This window comes from Heptranchias perlo, chromosome 15 (assembly GCF_035084215.1).
Source record: "Heptranchias perlo isolate sHepPer1 chromosome 15, sHepPer1.hap1, whole genome shotgun sequence".
Taxonomy (NCBI): Eukaryota; Metazoa; Chordata; class Chondrichthyes; order Hexanchiformes; family Hexanchidae; genus Heptranchias; species Heptranchias perlo.
The window spans coordinates 34,010,838-34,033,094 of NC_090339.1; the positions used below are offsets into that span (position 1 = coordinate 34,010,838).

Consider the following 22,257-nt stretch of genomic DNA (forward strand, 5'->3'; position numbering starts at 1 on the left):
TACTCTGTAATGAATGTGCTGAGCACAGGCAGATGCAGGCAGGAAGCACGTGGGATACTGGAGCCTGTGCATCAACTATGTGCAAGGCTCACTAAGGCCTCAAATTTTATTCAAAGTAGGAGCCTCTCTATAATGCAGATGAAGTACCTGAACAGCACCGCAGCTACTGAATGCCCATTTTTAACAGACACTTAAATGAAGGCTGACTTCAAATATTTGAGTTTTCGGTCTAGGGTGGACCTATCTTTGGTGCAGTGCTGCCCTTAATTTGCAGCCCACCTTTCAGGAGGCCCCGATAAACAAATTCTTCAATGAGGACTTTAATGTCCCATCACAATTTACAAAACAGAATGGCACTGCTCCAAAGGCAGCCATCAGCTCTTTGCTGGCTGCTAGCACCCAACACTGTGGCCCCTGACCCATAAGGCACTCCCATCATGACAAGGGCATTACTCTATTTTTCCCTCTGTTCTTCCTTTCTGGAGCCTTCAGGCTGCTGTACAGAAACAGCAGCCAAAATGCTTTCAGCTCAAGAATGTTCCCGCTGGACCGGGAAAAAAGATGGCACTTAAACCTTTTTTGGCCACCATGGACTTTCAGGTCAGAAACCGGGTAGGCGAGCAGTTAAAATTGCCCAGGAAACTTACCCACCATGCTTTCTTCTTTCAGTCTTTATTTTAACCTGCTCTTCTAAGCTGCTGCTGTTTCTGTTAGAAGTCAGCAAGCCTCCATTCCACTGGCAGTTAATGCTACTACATGCCTTTGAGGCCTGAGGCAGTGCTAAACTTTCCTGCCCTGATTTGGAACAAGTACCAGTTCCCACCCAGTACTCACCCAAGATACTTAAAACAGCTGAACCTTGAAAAATGGATGAGTTCGGGCAAGGTCAAGTCAGGCACTTGAGTAAAATGCACTGCCTGACTTACACTGGGGCGGCAGGAGGGAGAAAATGTGGCTTCAGCAAGTCCCAGCATGATATGAAATCTTTCACCAAGAAGGATATGAAATATGTGAATATTTTAAGTATAACGATACCACCTCAGCATCAGTGACGCACCACAGAAAGATTCAGAAACCACCCTGCTGACAAAAGGACGTTGACGTTTATTAGATTTGAGTTGACAAACTCTGTTTTAACATGTTTAAAGGTTTAAACCGCGGAACCTGTCAGCTCAGCTCAAACCCCTTTCCTTTGTTAAGCCTTGACCAGTCACGTATCTGGGTTTGTATCATAAATATTGAAACCATACAAATTCATAAATTGTGACGATTATCTATAAAATAATATATTATATTGAAATATATTTAAAATCTTACATTTGTACACATTTCCTGTCAACTTTTTCCATTAAAAATTTCTATATCTATATTTAAAATGGAAGGTTCCTATTGTAAACTTGTCACGCTGTAATTACGTCCTCCTGCTAGTGGTTTACAGAGGCAGTTTCCAATATAAATTTTAGTCATGGAGGGGGAAAGTGGCAGACATTTTTTTAAAATGTGTTTTGAGTGATTCAATTGTTAAGGTCAATGATAGCAAAGTGCAAATTTACAAATTGTAGGTTAGAAATCTAAATATTTGGGGGGAGTTATACACACATGAGTGAGCCTGTGAGGTGAATCAAAATGTATTATTTGTTTTCATTTGCATTTTATAGTAGGTTTTTCTTCAAATTGTTTTAAGTGAATTACAGTAATAGTGCACCATTTTTAATGATTTCCTGGATTTAATATTATTATGTTTCAGCCAATCATGATAATATTGTCAATTGTGTATAAGTCAGTAATCTCATCAAAGTTAACTGTAAAAGCATTCATTAAAAGTGATCAAAAGGGATCAAAAGCTAAGGTTTTACCAAAGAGAAAATCATGTTCTGAAAAGCCTCTTATTTCAGAGGGGATTCTGCAAAAATAGTCAGTACTAGTGGAATTTTGAAGGGACTTTTAAAATCACAAAAGGTTATCCCTGCTGGACAAAAACAATCTGGCATTTTGATTCATTCTGCAGGTGTAGCCAACCTTTCAAGCTCAAGAGTGATGAAAAGAAATTGTATACTAACAAAAGGTTTTAAATATAGCATGTTGATATGCTCACTGATATTTGACACTGAAATTCCTCCCCCTCATTGGTGAGCTGCCCCTTTACTCCGGAAAACTCATGGACAGCTCACCAGTCACAGACTAATGAGAGCCGACCATCAAAATGGTTTGAGGCTCACATCTTTATCTTCAGGCAGACGATCGCCCTCCCCATCACTGCCAAATTGCCCCCCAAAGTTAAAAATCCACACAATATGGACACGTAACATAATATTATGCATTTGGGTTGAGCACTGATGATGGAGCTGGTTGGCTTTCCAGTCAATCTACTCACTACATCGATATGAAACCATTCATCTTCTTCCATGCAACTCAAAAATATTGCAATAAAAGTTCTCTTGAAAGTTCCTTTCCATGGGAATGGCCGACCATACAGTTCATCTGCGGCTGAAGTGATTTCCCCAATCCAGAATTCTATCCTGTGGAAGAGCAGTCAAGTTTTTCCAAAGCTTGATGGCCAATACTTTGTAATCTGATTCTTTTAGAGTTCAGATCATGGTAAGCTATTATATATTGCTGCTACAGTTTTCTTTTTTAAAATGTTCTTTACTTTGGTATTTGTTTAGGTAGTGACCAGAACTACAATTAAATTGTAAATATCGTATAGAAAAAAGGAAAAATATTAAACTATTTGGCAATCATACATGCAGGCCAATAAAGGTTGTTTTGTTAAACTCAAAGAAATTGAAATAATAATTATTTACAAATATGGTACTAGATAAATGCAGGCAGCCACAATGACTTGTATAATGATTTTTATATCCTGCAATTTTTATCTGAAGTAAAGAGATTTATTTTCTGATTTCTGTCCTGTGCCTTCATTACCCCTTAATGCCTGTTTTTAAACCCACTTCAGATGTGGATTTTAAAATTTCAGCATTCTAAAATGTTCAATCACTTGTGGTGCTTTTTTATTCTGTAGGTCCTGCTATCTTTAATATATTCTTGTAGAAAATGGCTGCAACTGTGCCATTAATGATTGAGAAATTATTCACATAAATGTTGCACTTGCATCCATATTCAGTGTGTTAGTTCAGAATAATATATTAATATAATGCAAAGTGAAGTGAGTACATTACACATATTGTGCTGCTCATTGGTGTGGGAGAAACAACCACTAATGAATACATGATACCCCAACATACTTTACACACGTATTTTATAATGTAAATTTGTCAGATGTTGTAATTTTATTAGTTTTACACTGAAAGCATAGCTTTGGTTTGGTCCAAGTGTAATTTATGGTACTGGTGAAATATGTCATGTAGCTATTTAGAAATACATATCAATATTTATTTATATATATATTTATATTAATGAAATGTGAAGTATTCAGTATTCCTACTGAGTTGTGCTGCTTCTTAACACTGCCATGCATATCAGGGATGTGCCCTTCACCCTCAGTGGGACAGTTTTCCAATAGAAAAAGGACATCCAGGGCAATCTGAGGGCAATTGTAATGATCTTAGCCCATGGACAAAGGCCCCAAAAATGCATAGGATCCAATCCTGGAAGTTACACCAGGATTGTACCATCCAGCGCTGACATCGCCAATGTTTGTTGGTAACGGGAGAGCAACTCATTTGCATGGGGCTGGCGGGCACCCACACCGCTACAGACACATCTTGACTGCCCACCTGCCCCATGCTGCCTGAAACTCCGGCACCCAGCCACCATTTTGGAGGAGAGGTGCCCTAAGACCTCATCTCACCTCCCCTTGGCTCCCTATGTAAGGAGGCTGATAACAAAATTTCTGGGGAAGAATTTGCACATTTTTGGAGATCTAGACCATTTCCCTAGCCTAGACCCCCTCCCCCTTTGTGGAGCCCACTTCAACCCTACTGGAGGCCAGTAGGCCTCATCTCACTCATTGCAGCAGTCTCCAGTCTTACACCAGATCCATTATGGGCTGGGGAAGCACAAATTCCCAATGTGCGCAGCCCCCACTCCAGCCCTGCTCCCTCTTACATGGCTGGCCTAGTAAGGGAGAGGCGGAGGTTCCACCTATTACAAGGCTGACTGGGATTTCCCAGCTAATGTCACGACCCATCGTATCCACTTCCGAGCTTTTTTTCAAACGGTTGTGCCAAACTGCCAAAGTTACAACAGAAGTGCAGCGGAATTGTCAAGGAAAGTTATCCAATGGATTTTAACTGCTTACCTGCCGGGTGGATAGGGTGAAGATCCACTCCCATCTTCCTTCTCAAACAGAAGAAAAAAGACAAACATTTTTTCATGAAGACCATGATGACTTTAAGACAAGGATAATAGAATTCATTATTGAAGATGATGATATTTTTTCTTTTCGTTAACAGACTACAGAAATATACCGAACATTCTGCAACCAGAATGGACTGTTTCGTCATCAGGTCCTATACTAAAAACCGAGGCAAGAGGTACAAGTTGTCCTCACAATCTCCCTCACCACAATGAATCTCAGACTGCATGCAATATGATGGCAAACTCTCCAGACTCCAATCTGGTAAGATTTCACTTTTTACAAATGCAAGAAAGAAGAAAGGAATTTGAAAATCAGATCGATATTAATGAAAACCTCATCTTCTTTGAGGAGTCAAGACCGAGGACAAAGTCTGACCCCACGCCAAATACTTCAAAGGCAGGGCAATGCAACTCTGACATCAGGAGTGTTTCTGAGCAGCAAGGAGTTCCGAGCAGGGGTAGAGCTAACACACTGGACAGCCAGATGAAAATGGCAATTGCTTACACCACAGACCACCATAGCTGTCCCTGTCCGAAAATCCCACTGCAGCTATCAAGAGTGAATAATGCTAAGATCCTTCCCATACTTATCAAGGAAAATGATGACTTGCTTTGTGATGCTTGTAGGGTCAAAATGAAGGGCAATGTTATTCCCAAAGGAAGCAGTACAGAGAAATGCTTAAATTCTTGCAATTACCGGGATGACGTGGTTGACCTGACAACTCTCCCTCTGCCAGGAAGCGATGAAGAAAATGAAGGGGATGAATGCCATTCTCTACTTCCTACATTGGCTGCTCCGCCACCAGGCTTCAGGGATAATAGTTCAGATGAAGACGACTCCAAGCGAAGGACCACTCAAAGCCTTGCGTCCAGTCGTCAGCCTTGTGAGATACTCTTCAATGATATCCCAGTGTCATTAATTAATGGTGTTCAGACAAGAACTGTCAGACACCGTGCCCAGGAACTGGATGATGCTCTGGTTTCCACGCTGCAGGCCCTGGAAGCTTTAGCTGCAGCTGAAGAGTGTCCTCGTAGTCAACCGCAAGAAGGTTCAGGTAACACCATTATCAGATTTAGGTTGAATTTTCAAAGCTTTCAAGTTTCAAAAGTGAATTTCAGTCAGATTCCAATTCATTATTTAGCCAACATTTTTAAATTGAGAGTGAGTATTAAAGTAACTGTTCTGATGCTTTGTCAGGCATCAGAATTGCCATGTCAAACTGGTAATGTGCTTCAGGATTTAATTATAGCCATCCTTAAAAATGTGTTTACAGGTGACCTTGACAAGAAAAAGAAAGTTGAGGGACAGCACTTTTTTCAAAATGCTTTCTTTTTATGTAAGAAAATAATGGACTGACCTTAAATTTCTTTTACTATTTAAAAATGAAAATTTTATCACTAGCATAGGAGGGTTTCTCTCCCTGCTAGGCCATTCTGGTGATACCTGTCACAGGGAGCATCTTCATACTGAAACCCCATTCCAAGCAGTGGGGGCTGCAACTTCAAACGGGCCTCAGTGTCACCCTAGGGTTGCTTGATCCGAGGAAACAGTGCTACAAGCACTATTCCACAATTGGGTTTTAATGGCAATTAAACGGTATCATTTTTCAGTGAATTTATCACCTCAGCTTAACATCACTCTCTAGGTGAAAGCTTTCTGCTGAAATTGCTAATGGTTTATATGAATCTTTGTGAGCTGCTGCTTTGCCTTTTTTGCCTGTCAATGACAGCATCGGTAAGTACCAGAGGAATTGCACTAAATGTTGGGGCTTCCTTGAACCTGGTAGAGATCTGCCCCTTCCCATCTCCCCTCTCCCCAAAGAATTTTGGCCAGTGCAGAAATAGTATGTTAATTGGAAGTTAATTTTTTAGCACCGTCACAAGAATGCACAATTTTATTGGACACTCGAATGCATTAAGTTGTACTGAAAAGAACTTTTAAATATGTAGCCAATTCAGAGTCATCTGGAAGAATGCTGATGAACTAGCTAACTAGTCTCTTAACTTGTACAAAAAGCATGCTATGGGTCATTCTAGCTGTGAGTACACAATTTCAGAGAACAATGAAGAAACAGATTAGACAATGGAAACTGAGATTTACTAATGAATATCTGCTGTTCATAGTTAATGGTGTGAGGCAATAGGTGCAGAGAGCCAGGCTATTAATAATCAATAGGGTCAAACAAGCATTAGAGGCCATTGCTCTGGCAATGAACACAAGGTCAAACGTCAACAGAACCTTGAATGGATAGCTTAAGGACAGTGTCTAACTTGAAGATAAATGCTACAATGAAGAATGAGAATGACCATGAAGAAAACATAGCTTACTTTTACAATTTTGCAGGTTTTGGGCCAGCTCTTCCCTGAGGTACACTGTCCCAATTGGTCTGGTGTCCCGATTAGTCCTGTAAGCAGGCCCCACATCCCCTACAATCAGGAGAGAATCTTTACTACCCAATATCTAGTTAAATGTTAGCATAACCTGGGAATTGTAATACAGAACCCTTGTTATGTGTACTGGATACTGTAATCTTACATATGTGTTTTTCAACCTTTATGGAAGGTAGATTGAAAAGCACACTAGCAAGCGAAGACACAATTGTAGACCAACAAACTGGTTTATTTTACATAAAACAGATGAAGAACAGAATAGAGTTTTCATAGTGAAATCTTATGATTTCCAATCATTTCTTGTTGCATGAAAAATTATAAAAATACAATTTTGCCACCATTCTAGGTGAAAACACAATACCAAGCTAGATAATCTCAAAGTTTTAGATTACAAGAAGTATGACTTCACTCTGCCGATCTGAAGTTTGTGAGTCTGGGGAGGGGAGAGAGGCAGAAAGAGAGAGAGATAAAGGGCCCGATATTAGGAGGGAGGTGGGTTGCCAGTGGGGGGTCGATTGGGTGCGTGGGTAACCCGCCCAGTAAAATCGGTGGGTTCCCCATGTGATCGTAAGTAAATTGAAGCCACTTACCTTGGCTTCCGGGTTTCGCGCTGGAAAGCTGCGCAGCGGGCGGACTGCACACCCGCATCATAGGCTGTCAGCTGGAGGAGCCCTATTTAAAGGGGCAGTCCTCCACTGACTGACTGCTGCAGAAAGGAGCCAAAATTACAGCATGGAGCAGCTATGGATGGGGTGAGGAGGAGGGGGAGGACAGAGATCTTCTCCCCGGTGGGCAGGAGGAAGTGGCCTGCCTCTGCCACCAAGAAGGCCTGGCTCGAGGTGGCAGAGGAGGTCACCAGCACCACCAACATATCACACACCTGCATTCAGTGCAGGAGGCGCTTCAATGACCTAAGTAGGTCAGCCGAAGTGAGTACACTTACTCATTCCCCTACATTCCGTCCCCACCCCACATCTCCTTCTGCACTGCTAACACTACTCTATCACATCACTCCTCAAACCCACTCAAAGCTCATCCTCATCTTACCTGCACTTACTCACCTCACCAGTACTCATCCCACCACTACCACTCAACCCAATCCTCATACAATCTCATGGCTCTATCTCATACTCACCCTCTGATGCATCTCTTTTACGGTCAGCCTCACCCAACCTGCCACTACCTGTGCTGCAGCCACAGGGCATGCATCACATATGTATAGTAAGAAGCGTAAGGCAAATGTGTCGTGAGCATGAAGGGGATGCACAAGGGTTTTTGAGGGTTTGTCATGGTTTTTACTTATATTTGATTTCCGATCAACTCTCATTACATATTATATCGTCAACACTACTGCCACGTTTTGGCCATCCTTGACTGGCTTGTGCAATAATGCCCTTTCATGTGGTTCTCCATGAACACCCTTGATGCCACCTATTGGGTCACCCTACAGTGGGTGTATGTATAGTTGCACGACTACTTTTTGTGCAGGTGCCTGTTGCGCAGCACTGTGTTGTGTAGCTCCACGTGGCGGAAGTGGACGGCATGCCTGGCGAGGCTGATGATGTTGCTCGTCCTCCAATGGAGTGATGAATGCAGCAATGGAACCCACCCCCCCCACACCCCCCCGGCATCCTGACAGTGTGAGTGTGAGGGGGTCCACAAAGTAGGTAAATGTGTCTGGACAGCAGAGTTTAGGGTATGATTTAATAATTTGGAGTGTGGAGACAACGGTGTGGCAGGCAAAACTTTGTCTGAGGTGACAGAGTGCCCTGCTGCAATGAATGAGGGTTTACCCCGCACCTGTTAAATGGACCTTTGCAGCTGCCACTGGCTGCTGGTTGCAACAAGTCTGTTTAAACAGGGAATGTTTCCCCCAGCATGGGAAACACGCTCTGGGTAGTCCAAAATCCGAATCCTCCTAAAATCTCCAACTAATGAGGTCTGTAAACGACCTCAAGTACCCAGATAATGATCTTAAGTGGGATCCCGCCAGCTTTGATTGCCGGCGGGAGTCCCGCATGCGGGGGCTGCGCACGCACCGATTCGCGTACTGGGGAACCCGGAACTGGGCGGGTTGGAGCCGGGCTCCGGACCCACTCCAGGAATCCCCAATTTTAGGAGCCCCCCTGCCATGAACGCACCCACTTGGCCATCCGAACATTGACCCCAAAGAGTCCATTGGCCCATCCCTTAACTCTGTGCTCAGCAATAAACTGTTGAGCTGCTAATCAAGGTTATCACTCTGCCCAAAATTATTCCCCTTTGATATGGGATCTTCCAGCACCTGAATGTCTGTATGTGGACAAATGCCATTCTGGATCTGATTAACCCACAATGGGTATTCCACACACATTGGGACCAATTTTAAGTGCCTCAGCCCAGCATAAATGAGGTGTTGATGGGACCTGAAAATGGCATTGGGTCACTTACCGTCCATTTATACTGGCAGTCTGGTCACTCCATTTTGGGTAGGATCCTGAGAAGGACAGCCAGAGTGTCCACCTGTTTCAGACAGGAGAATGCTGTTTACATTCCGCCCATTTGTACCGGTGTTGAGTGGCTTAACAAGGAGCCACTGACCTCTCCAACTGACAAGCTGCTCGGAGTGCCAGTTTGGTGCTCACAAAGAGCCGGCTGTATGTATATGAGACCTGGGCCTGAAAATAGCTCTGGCCTCATGGGCATTACAACAGCAGTCGGTAAGGACACCCTGCCCACTGACTGCCCTTTGTGAACCTAAACTTAAATCGGCCCCATTGACTGAAAACAAAAGTGACCGTCTGTGTTGATGGCTGAAGACTTTTCTTAATGGTTCGCCCATTTTAACGAATTAACCCCTGTGGTCTTTCAAATTGTCTGAAAGCTACAATAACGTAAAAATAAACAGTATTTTGGCTGCCCTATCTCAGTTTGGGTAGCTCATTAATACTTCAAATCACCCTAGCTCCATGTCTGCTGGTTAATGTTAATTCAAAAATTGCTGCATTTCCCTGTGAGTTAACCACTTGTCACCTGAATTTAACCTTATAGCAATATCATAACATAAATTAAAACAAAATCCCTTACAGACCATAAAGGTCTATGTATAGAGTCGCCACACATGTAAGTAAACACTGATACCAATCTAAGTGTCAGAAAAGTTTTCTTAAGTACCCAAGCATACTTAGCCTGGATTGATCCAATAACCAGTTACAATTGCAACTCAAAGGGAAGTATAAAGATAATTGAGAACGAGTACAGCATAACAAAAACGAATCATCTCGAATGAAGCAGCTGAGAAAGGTTGAAGACTAACTATAACTATTCATAAGTATGGATGACAATTATAATAGACTCAGCTAGCTCTCATATTTTCTGTAGGCAAGGTACTTTGCAATAAGCTATGTATAAAGCCATAGAACTGCCACAGCCTGAAATGTACAGTACACAATATCCATTCATTCAGCATATAATTTGTTTGTCCATACAGTAAAAGTCAGCGTACACCTAAAGGCACAGAGTGCAGACAGGTGGAGGGTCTCAGCAATCCAATCTGCTCACCCCTCCATGAAGACTATCAGATGGAAATCAGTATAGAGCATTGGTGGCGTGCAAGCTGGAGGAAAGAAACACACTTCCTGGTTTGTACAACTGAAATTGTGTACCTTATCTGTGCAAATGTTTCAAATGAAACAATGAATGTTGTTTGCTGAAAAATATGCTATATATTGTCTGTGCAACCACAACATGACAGTATGCTGATGTACTTATTTGCCATTTCTTCTTTTTGCAGATATGGTGTAACCACAAGACAGGTCCCCTCAGCAGCAAGCTGCATCACAGCACTTTGCATCATCCTCTTGTGGTTGAAGTATGCACCAGCCAATTACACAATGTGTGTGGGGCATTACAGATTTAGAGCAAGAATAAAAGAGTGAGTGACTTCACACAGATGTGAAGGGGGAAAATCTGAAGTCTGAAGAAGGCTATGGAACTAAAGACCTAGTATCATCACGGTACCTGTTGAGTTGCTTTGTGATTCAGATCTAACAGCCAGCTTTGCAACTGAGGATACTTCAGTAACATGCATGGGTGCACCATCACTTGCCTCATTGTAGAGCACAATACAAGTGGTTGGCATACAGTTGGGCACTGCCATGCAGCAAGAGATTTCTGCTGTGGAGACTGCTATTGAGCAGCTTGTAGCATCTGTGGCATCCACAGCAGAAAATCTTAGGCAGAAAGCTGACAAGTACAGTTGCAGCATTTCTCAAAATGCTCCCACTGATGCTATCAAGGTATTGTGGTCCACAGAATAAAGGCCATTTTGACAGGTCTGGTAATTAAATGGGATGGGGTTCCCAGACCTCGTAAGTAATCTTTGCTAAGGAGAATAGTGGTCGACATGCATATTCAGCCTATAGCACCTGGGCAGGTGCACAGTGCCTCCCAAGTTGTTGCCAGTCCTCTGTCTGCACTTGCCTCTGAACAAGTCATAGGTGAAGCTGTCAAAGCAAACAGATCCCCCACAGCTAAAATATAACAGGATATTTCCTTCACAGGCAGAACAGTCAAGATCAGCAACAGGTGTAGGTAGGTGGTCAGCAAAATCACAAGCAAACCCTCAGCTGTTCTCTCAAAAAGCCTCCATATCTACACCTTCCAGGTGTATGTCACATATGAGAAAGACCTCAGCATCCTAGCCCATGTACAACAATTGTACATCACGTCTAGCTCACAGTACACCTAAACTATAACCTATATAATTAAAAGTCTTGCATTTAGAACTTGACGATCACATCATTACATTAAAGGTGTCACACATGAAAGTATTACATCTCAAGGTGCCACAATGCAGGGCATGATATGTCAGGAGAGGGAAAAAAGTGATTGGCTGAAATTAGGTCAATATCTGTTAAATTACCAATCCGATTGACTAAACATGAACAAATCAAAAGCAGTTTGATTCAGTCAATAAATAGCAATGAGGAGTGAGTGAGTGAGTGAGTGAGTGGCAGAAAACTAAGCAACTATGTTGCACAATTTTTTTGAAAGCTACCAATCCCAAACTGGCAAGTAAGAGGATGTGATCGATCAAATCATTCAAATAGTTTTGTGAATTTGGCTTGAGCTAGCATCTTGAATTTTTCACCTAACTTAAAGTTTTAGAATATAAGTGCCAATTATAACAGAAGAAACCCACGAACAATTAAACAGTTCAGAATAAAATGCTTATTCCTACTCATAGAGTTGTCGTTTCAGTGTTATGTAAATCTCTGAGAAATGTTTTCTGCCTCAGGAGAAAATAAACTTGCATTTATAATATGCCTTTCACGACCTCAAGAAGTTCCAAACAGCTTTATAGCCAATGAAATACTTTTGAAGTGTAGTCACTGTTATAATGTAGGAAATATGGCAGCCAATTTGCACACAGCAACGTTCCACAAACAACAATTTGATAATGACCAGATAATATGTATTTTTAGTAGTTGATTGAGGGATAAATATTGGCCAGTACACTGGGAGAGAACTCCCCTGCTCTTCTTCAAAATAGTGCCATGAGATCTATTATGCCTACCTGAGAGGGCCGACAGGGCCTTGGTTTAATGTCTCATCCAAAAGACGGCACCTCCGACAGTACAGCACTCCCTCAGTACTGCACTGGAATGTCAGCCTACATTTTTGTGCTCAAGTCTGCGGTGTGGGATATGAACCTGCAGCATTCTGACTCCGAGGCGAGAGTGCTACCACTGAGCCATGGCTGACAGCTATGATAAGTCATGATGAACCAACGTAAGAATGCATACAAACGTATGAAAATGACGGATAGGAAAAGACCATCTGATCCACCGAGCTTGTCCCAAACAGTCCTGTTGCATTTAAGCATCATGACTCCCAATGATCCCACCGACCAGCAGCCATGCAATCATATTCACTGCACAAACCAGCAACTTGTTCCAGAGGTTGATGACCCTCTGTGAAAAGAAAAACCTCCTGACATCTAACCTAGTTCTATTCTTACGTAACATATATGCATGTACCCTGTTCACCCTAACCTATCTAATTCAAATAGTCTATCCACATGGATACAGTCTAGTCCCATCATTATTTTAAATACCTCATTTAAATTTATTTGTTATGTGGATCAAAGTTTAATTTCAACAGGGAAAATGATGACAATTCTCTTCTTTCAGTTAATGTACATGTTGTACAGTTGCTATTTCAATATCATAAGATACTTTTTCTCTTTTGTGGTCTACAGGTTTGATTGTATTGGCAGCTATGACCCCAGAATCATCATTGGATTCCGGCCATGAAACAAACTCATCGGAAATGACAGACATCTCTGAAATGGTCTCAGCAATCAAACAGCACCATTTACTTGCTTATCAGGGAAACAAAACTGGTCTAATTAGGAACAAAGATTTTCCCTTGAGTACTGTTAGATGCTGTGCACAAGCTGCCTTCAGAGGAGTTCCTTGTCCAAAGAGACATTATGAAGAAACAAACTCTTTATCTGCAGTTGCTTCATCTAAACAGAGTCCCTTGTCTAGTTCCATTCGACTCAAACCTGGACATGTGACAGGATATTGTAAGGTTCACATGAGGCCTCATGTATTCACGCATTCTAACAAAACCATAAACAGGCCAGATAATATTTTTTTGAAGCCTGTTTTACAACAGAATTGTCCTAGTTGTCCAAAAATAGTAGAAGAAAAGACGTCCAAACAGCAAACTGTTCAATCAAAAGAAGACTTTTCCAAGAACCTGACTTGTCCTGAAGAAATAAGAATTCAGAGCGAAGATAGATCATTTCTTCATGTGGAAGATGACAGAACATGCATCCAACAATTGCTGAATGGGAGGAACTCTGGAAATAGCCCCAGAATCTCAAGGCCTGAAACCCACCAAGAAAATTCATTAAGCTACAGTTCAATGAATAATGCTTCTGCTCTAATTTCCAGGTACACAGATAGCTGTGCTGAATGTGATGCTTCAAGAAATGAGTATTTGAAATATGAAGGAAGCATGCAAGGAAGCTCCAAATCATGTGAATGTCATTTGCTGAAGACTGAGCAAAGACAAGTAGACTCTCAGGGCCACAGAACAACTATCTTCCATACTTGCACACCAAAGAACAATGAAGTGGCATATGTCAAAGTGAGCAATATGAAGTATCAGCCAGCAACAGGTAAGGAAATCTCAGCATTATTCAATGATGATCTTATAGATTTGGCGGATGTGCCAGCTGGTCAAAAGAATGATTACACCAAAACAGAAAAGGAAAGCCAACCCAAGAGAACGGGTTCCCCAAGTCGAGAATGTTATCCCAGTCCTCATAGATACCCTATAGCCACTTTAGGACTAGATAACCACACAGCACAGCAAGATAGTGTTGATAAGATGAAACATCAGGGCCACACATGTTCTTGTAAAACCAATATTAGTTCAGAGAAAACTGTTGGCATCCCAATGTGTTCCAAGCCTTCCAGTCTAAGTGGTGTTACATTGTCACATATCACATCTTCTCCAGTATCAGAAAATGCCTTTGATGCCAAACAGCACACATCTCTTATTCCTGATAAAGCTAAGGCACAGAAGGGCTCCTTGCTGAATTTTAAAAATCTTTTCTCAGCTACTTTTCCAGCAAGATTTAAGAAAGAGAGTGACGAGAGGCAGGAGCAGCTTCAAAAAGTGAAACAGTATGAACTAGAGTTTCTTGAAGAATTACTCAAACCCAAAACCAAAGTTGACGTGTTTGCAGAAGATTACGTATACCGCAAAGCATCTGGACATTGCTCTTGTCAAATCAAAAGCAGCCCGGTCGGAAACATTCCAGGATTGTCCAGAGAACAACGTCGTAGCTGTGACTGTAAACGTCGAGGATTGGCTTGTGACTCAATGTGTTTTTCATCAATCCCTAATACTATAGAATCACAAAAAGCAGATAGAGCCAAAGGGTCCTATGTTCACAAACAGCCTAAAACCAGTGTTGTCCCTTCTGCACCAAATATCAGAACCAAACAAAAAGCCATTCGGAGGCGAACCTCAAGTCTGGAGTCCAGTGACTATAGATCTGAACAGCAGCCTGGTGTGTTTTGCATGATGGCGCGAGGTGAATGCCTGAAAGTGCCCCATGGCAGGAAACTGGAACGACACCATAGCACCACCAACATAGTATCTGAGGCAGAAATAAGTGAAATAATATCACAATGTTCAGAGAACAGTACAAATATGGCCATATCCAAGACAGAAGAAACTAGAAATCTAGAAAAAGGGAGCGAATTCATAAGAAAAGTCCTTAAAAACCAGTGCCAGGAACCAGCCCTGATAGATGACCCATCTTATGTACACATATCCAATACAGACAAAAGACAAAGGTCTCCAGCAATTTTCTCTATTCAGGGAGAATTCAACCCATCAAGGTCGGTGCCACTTCTCAAAGGAGACATGGCCAGCAACAATAGATGCTGCTCCTTTAGGTACTGTTTTTATTATAGAAATTGTGACGTTGCTGATGACAGTAGTGATAAGGACGAACTTTCATATTCAGTACCAATGCAGCTTCTTCCAGACCTGAGGTCTGACAATTCTGTGATGCTCAGTGAAACATTAGCTAAAACTTATCAAACGTCTGACAGAAATGTTTCCAATGGCAGCGGGGACAATGTACGGCAGGAGGCAGTATTCTGCAATGTGGCTCTTGATAACAACATAACAAGAATTAATGCTCTACGGAATAGAGCCTATATGTTACCTGATGGTTTTATTGCTGCACAGCAGGACACTAGTGAACTACTATCCATCTTAAGGCAATGCATAGCAAACCGTGGAGACCATAATCCTAAACTTTACATGTCGCACCTGGATGAGTACAAACAGACACTCACATTGAAGTTTAAAGAGCTGCGAACTGCATGCAGGAGAGTGGCAGCAGTAGACAAAAGCCCATCACGCATGCTTTCAGCTATCTCAACTAGCTTTCAAGTGCTCTGCGGCCTCATTGAGACCTTTGTGCACTTGGTTTATATTGTGCGATCAGAAAGGCAGTGCAGAGAGCTCCTTTCAAAAGTGGAGGAAGTGGTGGTCAACTACACGTTTTTACTCCGAGCAGCAGAGGAATCATCATGTAAGACATCGGCACATCATTTAACAAAGCAATCAACATCGGTAGCTGCAGTAGTGAGCACATTTACACGTTCGATTAAAACATTAATGAACAAATAATTTCATGAAGCTATGCACCCATCTTTTGTGTACAAATTACAAAAAACTGTGTAAACACACTCCAGTGTCCTGTCCTTAGTAGTCATTTATACGAACAGTATCTTACCTTTTCCCTCCTGCTTTATTCCCATAATATCTGGCCTTGTTATCCTGAATGTATGCGGTAAGTCTTTCTCCTACACCCAACTAATTCTGTCTATTCCATCTTACTGCTATCCAGGACAACCTTCTGTTTCATTTTTGACCCTAACCTACTCATCCCCAATCTTATGTCAAAATTATGTATTACTGAACTCAGACACTTCAATTGCAGAAAGAAACCACCCAGTTCAGGAGTGAGAAGGGAGAAGAATTAGTAGGAAGAGAAAAAAATTGACTGGATTAGACGTAAGAAGGGTTTGTCGGGTTGTTTAGAACTACAAAACCCCAAGAGACTGTTTAAACCAGAGTCACGGGGAAAGGGACAAATAATCAAAAAATTTTCACTTTCATTTTCAGTAAAATGTAGTTTCTGATTTTATTTTCATTTTCATTTACTCTATTACTATAAACTATGTGGAATAAAATGATTAGCACCTGGTAGAGAGTTCACATTCCAAGTTGCCTATAGAAACCTAGTCATAGTTAGAGATTCTATCACCCAAATGTTTAGGCTTTCAAATGAAAGATGTAGAATTCCCTCAAGTCTTTTAGGATTGCAGATGTATATTCTTACCAGAATAATGAGAAATATTAAAAGTTAATTTATTTAGAGAATTTTGTGAATGGAAATGTTCTGTGCACTTCTTTCATTTGACATTATGATATTTAGTAGTACAAATTTATAGATCATGTTTTACCAAGGCTATATGATAGAAAAATGCACATAACTTGAGTGCTGCATATGACTTTGTTACAAAAGGGTGAATATTCTTACAATGAAAGCTCATTATTATTGATAGAGTTCTGCAGCTTTAATAATACAATTATGAGAGCATGAATTTTGATAGGAAAATCAAAGAAGGCCAAGAACTATCAGTCAAAAGTAAGACACCTTTGTTTTAGCCTCAAGAAAAGGCACGATGTACAGGTCTTACTATATTTCATAAGTAACACAATTAAAGGAGTTATGCCAAATGCACAAAGAAGCTAATTGTGATCCTCCCAAGGGAATTGCTAACATTGGAGCAGATCAGTTGCTACTATGCAACTCTTTTTATCTGCTACAGTGCTTGCATTTCTCCATTTTATGGTTGATGCCAGATAAATACATAACTAATCCAAGCATAAATCTGTTCCTGTCTGCCAAACCATTTTATCCCATTGTATAAAAATCCAATAACTCAAACACCTTCCTACTCACTTTCACTATACTGAATTCCAGAGGGCCCTTTCCTCTTTGCACCTAATGTATCAAACTCCTTCCCATTCATGCCTCTTATATAAAATGCAATTGCACCAAACCCATTCCTGTACACTCCTAAAGTACTGAAGTCTTTACCTTAGCAGGAAATGTACCCACTACTCATTTTTAAATGGTTATCCCATTAAAAATAAGAAATACACTGCTAAATTTCACCTAGTACATTTGGAAAGTTAATGTTTTCTGGTTTTGGTTAGACTGAACTGCTGAATAAACACATTTTGGAACAAAGATTTATACCTCATAGAAATCCAGATGCAAGTATAATTTTGATTCAATCATGACATTTCTTGGCAAGCTGTCCATGAGGGTGAATTTCCTCGCTGTTTTCAGCATACCTACCATACAGGTTCAGTACAGGAATTTTTAGCAAAGAAACTCAGGTGGAAGCCATTTCCACCCAATTTCTGTCTTTAAAACGCTTCCCCCAAAGTTTTCTTGCACATGGCATTGCTGTTCAGTAGCCTTACCTTGTCAGACCACTTAAAGTGTGCCATCTTCTCCTAGATTTGTTTCCATGTCTAGCAGGTAATGTTGAGCCTAGCTGCCACTTCTTGCCAGGCATGGTATACTGTCATTCCTCTGGAGCTCCAAACAGAACAACCTATCTCGCACCCATTTCATATCTACTTTACAGCTATCAAACAGAGAGCCGAGAGCAGTGCCACCGTGTCGCCTTCTCACAGGCTCCATTTAGTGCCTGCACATTAAGTTTTCTGTCCTTTCATTCTCAGCCATCACTTCGTTCCCCGTAAGGCCTTTGCAAAGGCTGAAAATATGCCAAAAGCATTTTGAGCATGTAAAAAGGCACCAGTACATTTTTTATCCCCACAAGCAGCCATTTCTTTTTGAGTGATCAGACCTATTTAATTTTGATCAGCTTTTTAAGCGCTGCATGTTCACATAATTTCCTGTCCACTCCCTACATAGTCATTCCCTCTGCAAGGCACGAGTGGTGTAGAGAACTTTATTAAATGATATTCAGAAGCCGGGATCATGACATATACAACTTTACACTGTAAATGGGCCAAGCAGGAAAACAGAAGGCATTCCTGACCATGAGACAAGAAACCTATCTGCACACGGAACCAGTCACTCAGCAAGAATCATACAGAGGGCACTTTGTCCTCAAAAATCCGCGGGAGGTGCATCCTAGCATAGGTGCCGAGATGCGCCTACCCGGGGCCTCTGCCGCTGCCTGCACCAAAGTTTGCAGAGTCAGGGGAGGTCCACTAATTCAAATGGGAATGACAGGTACACGTACTACTAGAGGCACATCTCAGGCGCCCACCAGCCCATCCACTCAAGTGGCTAGGGGGATGACAGGATACCCCCCCAGAAACAGAAGGTTACTACCCCCACTAGCACCCTTGGTAAGGGGGACACTTTAAAGTATTTTTTAAAATTCTCTTCAGCGGGTCCAGGGGGTTCAACTTCCACTGGTTGTGAGGTACTCACAAATATACTTTTCTCATCTCTAAGCGCATCAGGCTTGATCTGTTGTCAATTTCCACTTTACAATGGCAAAACAATTGAAACCTAACACTATTAAGAGATATTTTATAGAAACAATAAGCTAGGGAAAGGACTGAACAAATACTGATGCATGAAGTTGAATGACAGCTTGGTGGAACTATTTTCTTTACAGTTACAATGTATACATAATTTGGTCTAAAAGGCTTACTGTTGAATTCACTGCTCATCACAAGTTGAGAACACAAATCGCTCTTTCCAGCAAATGACTTTTTGATATTTTCATGAACCAGTTGAAGTAACATATTTTATTTCAAACTTTGTACTTCCTAATATAAACAACATTTAATAACTTGAAAACAAATGTGATTCGCCAAACATTTTACAGAAACAAATTACACAGTAGTCAACCATAGGATGCCAAAAAGTACATAAATTAGTTAGGAATCGTAGGACACTGGGTAAGGTAGAAGCAGAAGGGCAGACAGTGGTTGAGTATGATGTATGGAGCATGGTTGTGTGTCAAACTAATCTAATTTAAAATGTACTAGATGATCTCCCGTGGCGTTGCACATGAGAACTGAAGACCAAGTGAAGTCTTCAAGTGAAGCTGAATTGGACAGCAGGGATAACTAGACCAGGGCACACAAATGTAAGATTTTTAATTTTCTATACACCCTATTTAGAGTTGTACATTCTGTACTTATTTTAAGTAATACTTTAATTTGATATTATTTATGGTGAAATAACAGTTCTGTTATGGCAATCTGGGGAACAAAGAAGTAGAGTTGGTTGGAAAATACGAGTCTCTCTACAGTAGAGCTGAGGAGGTAGGAGACACAAAACTTAGGTGCTACTGCACTACTATCATTGGGAGGATTACGACGTGACAAGTTTACATAGGCAGTTTCTATCATAAATGTACACATAGGAATTTAAAATGGAAAAGATTGACTCAAAAGTGTGAGAAAACATGATAACAGGAAGTAAGGATTTGTATAGAGTAAGTGCATGCAGACGTAGATTTTTGATAAGATATATAAATTTTAAGATTGGCCCAAGATTTATTGTAATGGTACAAGCAGAACTAGAATTCCAATGTAACTATCACTGACTTAGAAAAAGAGAGAAATATGACACCCTTGCAGTTTTGGCCTCTCAACCAGATGAACCATAGCCTTCAAAGGGGAACTGAATAAGTACTTGAAAGAAAAAAATCTGCAGGGCTACGGGGATAGGGCGGGGGAGTGGGACTAGCTGGATTCCTCTTGCATAGAGCTGGCACGGACTCGATGGGCCGAATGGCCTCCTTCCGTGCTGTAACCTTTCTATGATTCTATGATTCTTTGAAGTCAATCGGGTGGGGTATAAAATGAGTGTCCCGCCCGAACTTGCCCTGTTCCTGCTGGGTGGGTTAGGTTAAAATTACCCCCCAAGTTTCTGAGAAATCCATACAGCTAGAGGTTCTGTTTCCTAATATGGAGTGCACACTCTTTCATACGGACATGTCCCACTTATTTAACTCCAGATAGTTTAGGCATAGGTTGGTTACGGCCTAAGTGTGCACAAGGATACTGCTGGTGTTTAACCAACTAAAACTGTCCCGCTCACTAGACGAGCTTAAGGGTAAGATCCTCCAGCTAGGGCTACCTTCACATTAGGACATTGCTTTGCAGGGTAATCAAGAGTTATTTGGGTGGAATTTCAGCCCCCAGTGACATGTCTACTCCTTCAGGTTCCCTGAGTGAGACGCTGAGTCAACCATCAACAATGTCCTATAGTACTACAGGCTGCAAACTTCAGGTATCTGACAGACTCACCTGTCCTCCAAAAGGGATCATTACTAGTTGGACATTACATAACTGGTAATATTGGATTTGACACTTTATTAGGTGAACAACAAGTACCAAGTGCTCTCCAGTGGCAACATGGTGAACAGTACAACTTGCTATAAAATGTGCAAAGGTTCAGGGCTAAAAAAGGTCCAATTAATGAAGCACTTCTTCATCTACAAGTTACATAGAATTAGATAGAATTTACAGCACAGAAACAGGCCATTCGGCCCAACAGGTCTATGCCGGTGTTTATGCTCCACATGAGCCTCCTACCACCTTACTTCATCTCACTCTACCATCATATCTTTCTATTCCTTTCTCCCTCGTGTACTTATCTAGCTTTCCCATCAATGCTATTTGCCTCAACCATTCCATGTGGTAGCGAGTTCCACATTCTCACCACTCTCTGAGTAACATTGTGAAATTATCTAGCAGCTTCGGTGAAAAATCAAAATATATCAAAAATCAAATCAGCATAAAAAGGGATTTAATCAAGTAAAAGACTAATTAAATGTTAAGATTTGTTTCTTTTCAGTAAGAATACATTTATATTTTTTAAATAAACACATTACTAGATAAGATAAAAATGAATACTGCTGGGCAGGCTGACATAAATCAGTGGTTTTCAAACTTTTCTGTGTGGGGGCCTCCCTGCAAATTTGACACGCACATGAGAATCCTTATGCTGAAAGACAGTGTCGGCTACTCAAAAAAAAACCAGTGCTATCATTGCACAAAAAGTTTTTCATTCATACACAACAACAGAGAAAATGTGCTAGGTCAACAAATACAGAAAAACATTGGGGACTCCAGTTTGAAAATCCATAACTTAAAAGTATACAATGGCAATACCACAAATATTTAAACAGCACTTGATAGTGTATGATATGATATATTTTGAAGAACAAGAAGTTTATATAAGCTTGCAGCAAGTTTGCAACACAGTCCTTGCAGCAAGTTTACCTACCATCAGCTAGTGTTATCTTACAAGGATTTTACAAACTTGCTTTTTCTAACTGATTAATCTAGGTGAAAAGCTATAGCCTACAGTACAAAACAGGACACACCAAGGTTAAAGAGTAAGAGAGAAAACAAGATTACTCAAAGTAGTGGTTAAAAATGCCCTATTTGAATTTTAAAAGTCTTTAGGTTGCAGCAGGAAGAGCAGACTGAGGGAGGTAAAAAGCTCCACAGTATTGAGGTCCTGGAAAATCAAAATCCATCTGGATTTTAACACAGTGGTGATGCAGGGATGAGAAAATGTATAAAATGGCATATTTGGAGCTTAGGAGAAATAAGGAAGGACATTTCAGAGGCATAATGACTAGCAACAATAAAAAAGAGAAATACATCCGCTATCCACACACAGAGGTCACTATTAGTGTCAGCTTCCCTGAAATTTGCAAGCTTGCTTTCAACCAATGTCATTTGCAAGGGTTTTGCAAGCTTACCATTAGCAAGTATTGCCTCGCAAGAAATTTATAATTTTTCCCTTAGCTAATCTTCTCATGCAGGGGTTTTGGAAGGTTGTTAACTTATGTTACCTTCCAAAACTAATGTGAGCTTGTTATCAGACAAAATCATCTTGCACAAAGATTTTATAAGTTCAGTTCAAATATCACCTTCCAA

General features: G+C 41.0%; 1 protein-coding gene across 1 annotated transcript in view; it reads left to right on the top strand.

The window, feature by feature from the left end:
* The window catches only part of frmpd3 (FERM and PDZ domain containing 3), a 98,203-nt gene extending 82,235 nt beyond the window's left edge, over window positions 1–15,968 (top strand). Inside the window, exons 13-14 of the mRNA XM_067996727.1 lie at window positions 4,416–5,375; window positions 12,953–15,968. Coding sequence (XP_067852828.1) covers window positions 4,416–5,375; window positions 12,953–15,918 — 3,926 coding nt within the window. The 3' untranslated portion in view covers window positions 15,919–15,968. The remainder of the gene's footprint in view (window positions 1–4,415; window positions 5,376–12,952) is intronic.
* The last annotated feature ends 6,289 nt before the right edge of the window (window positions 15,969–22,257 follow it).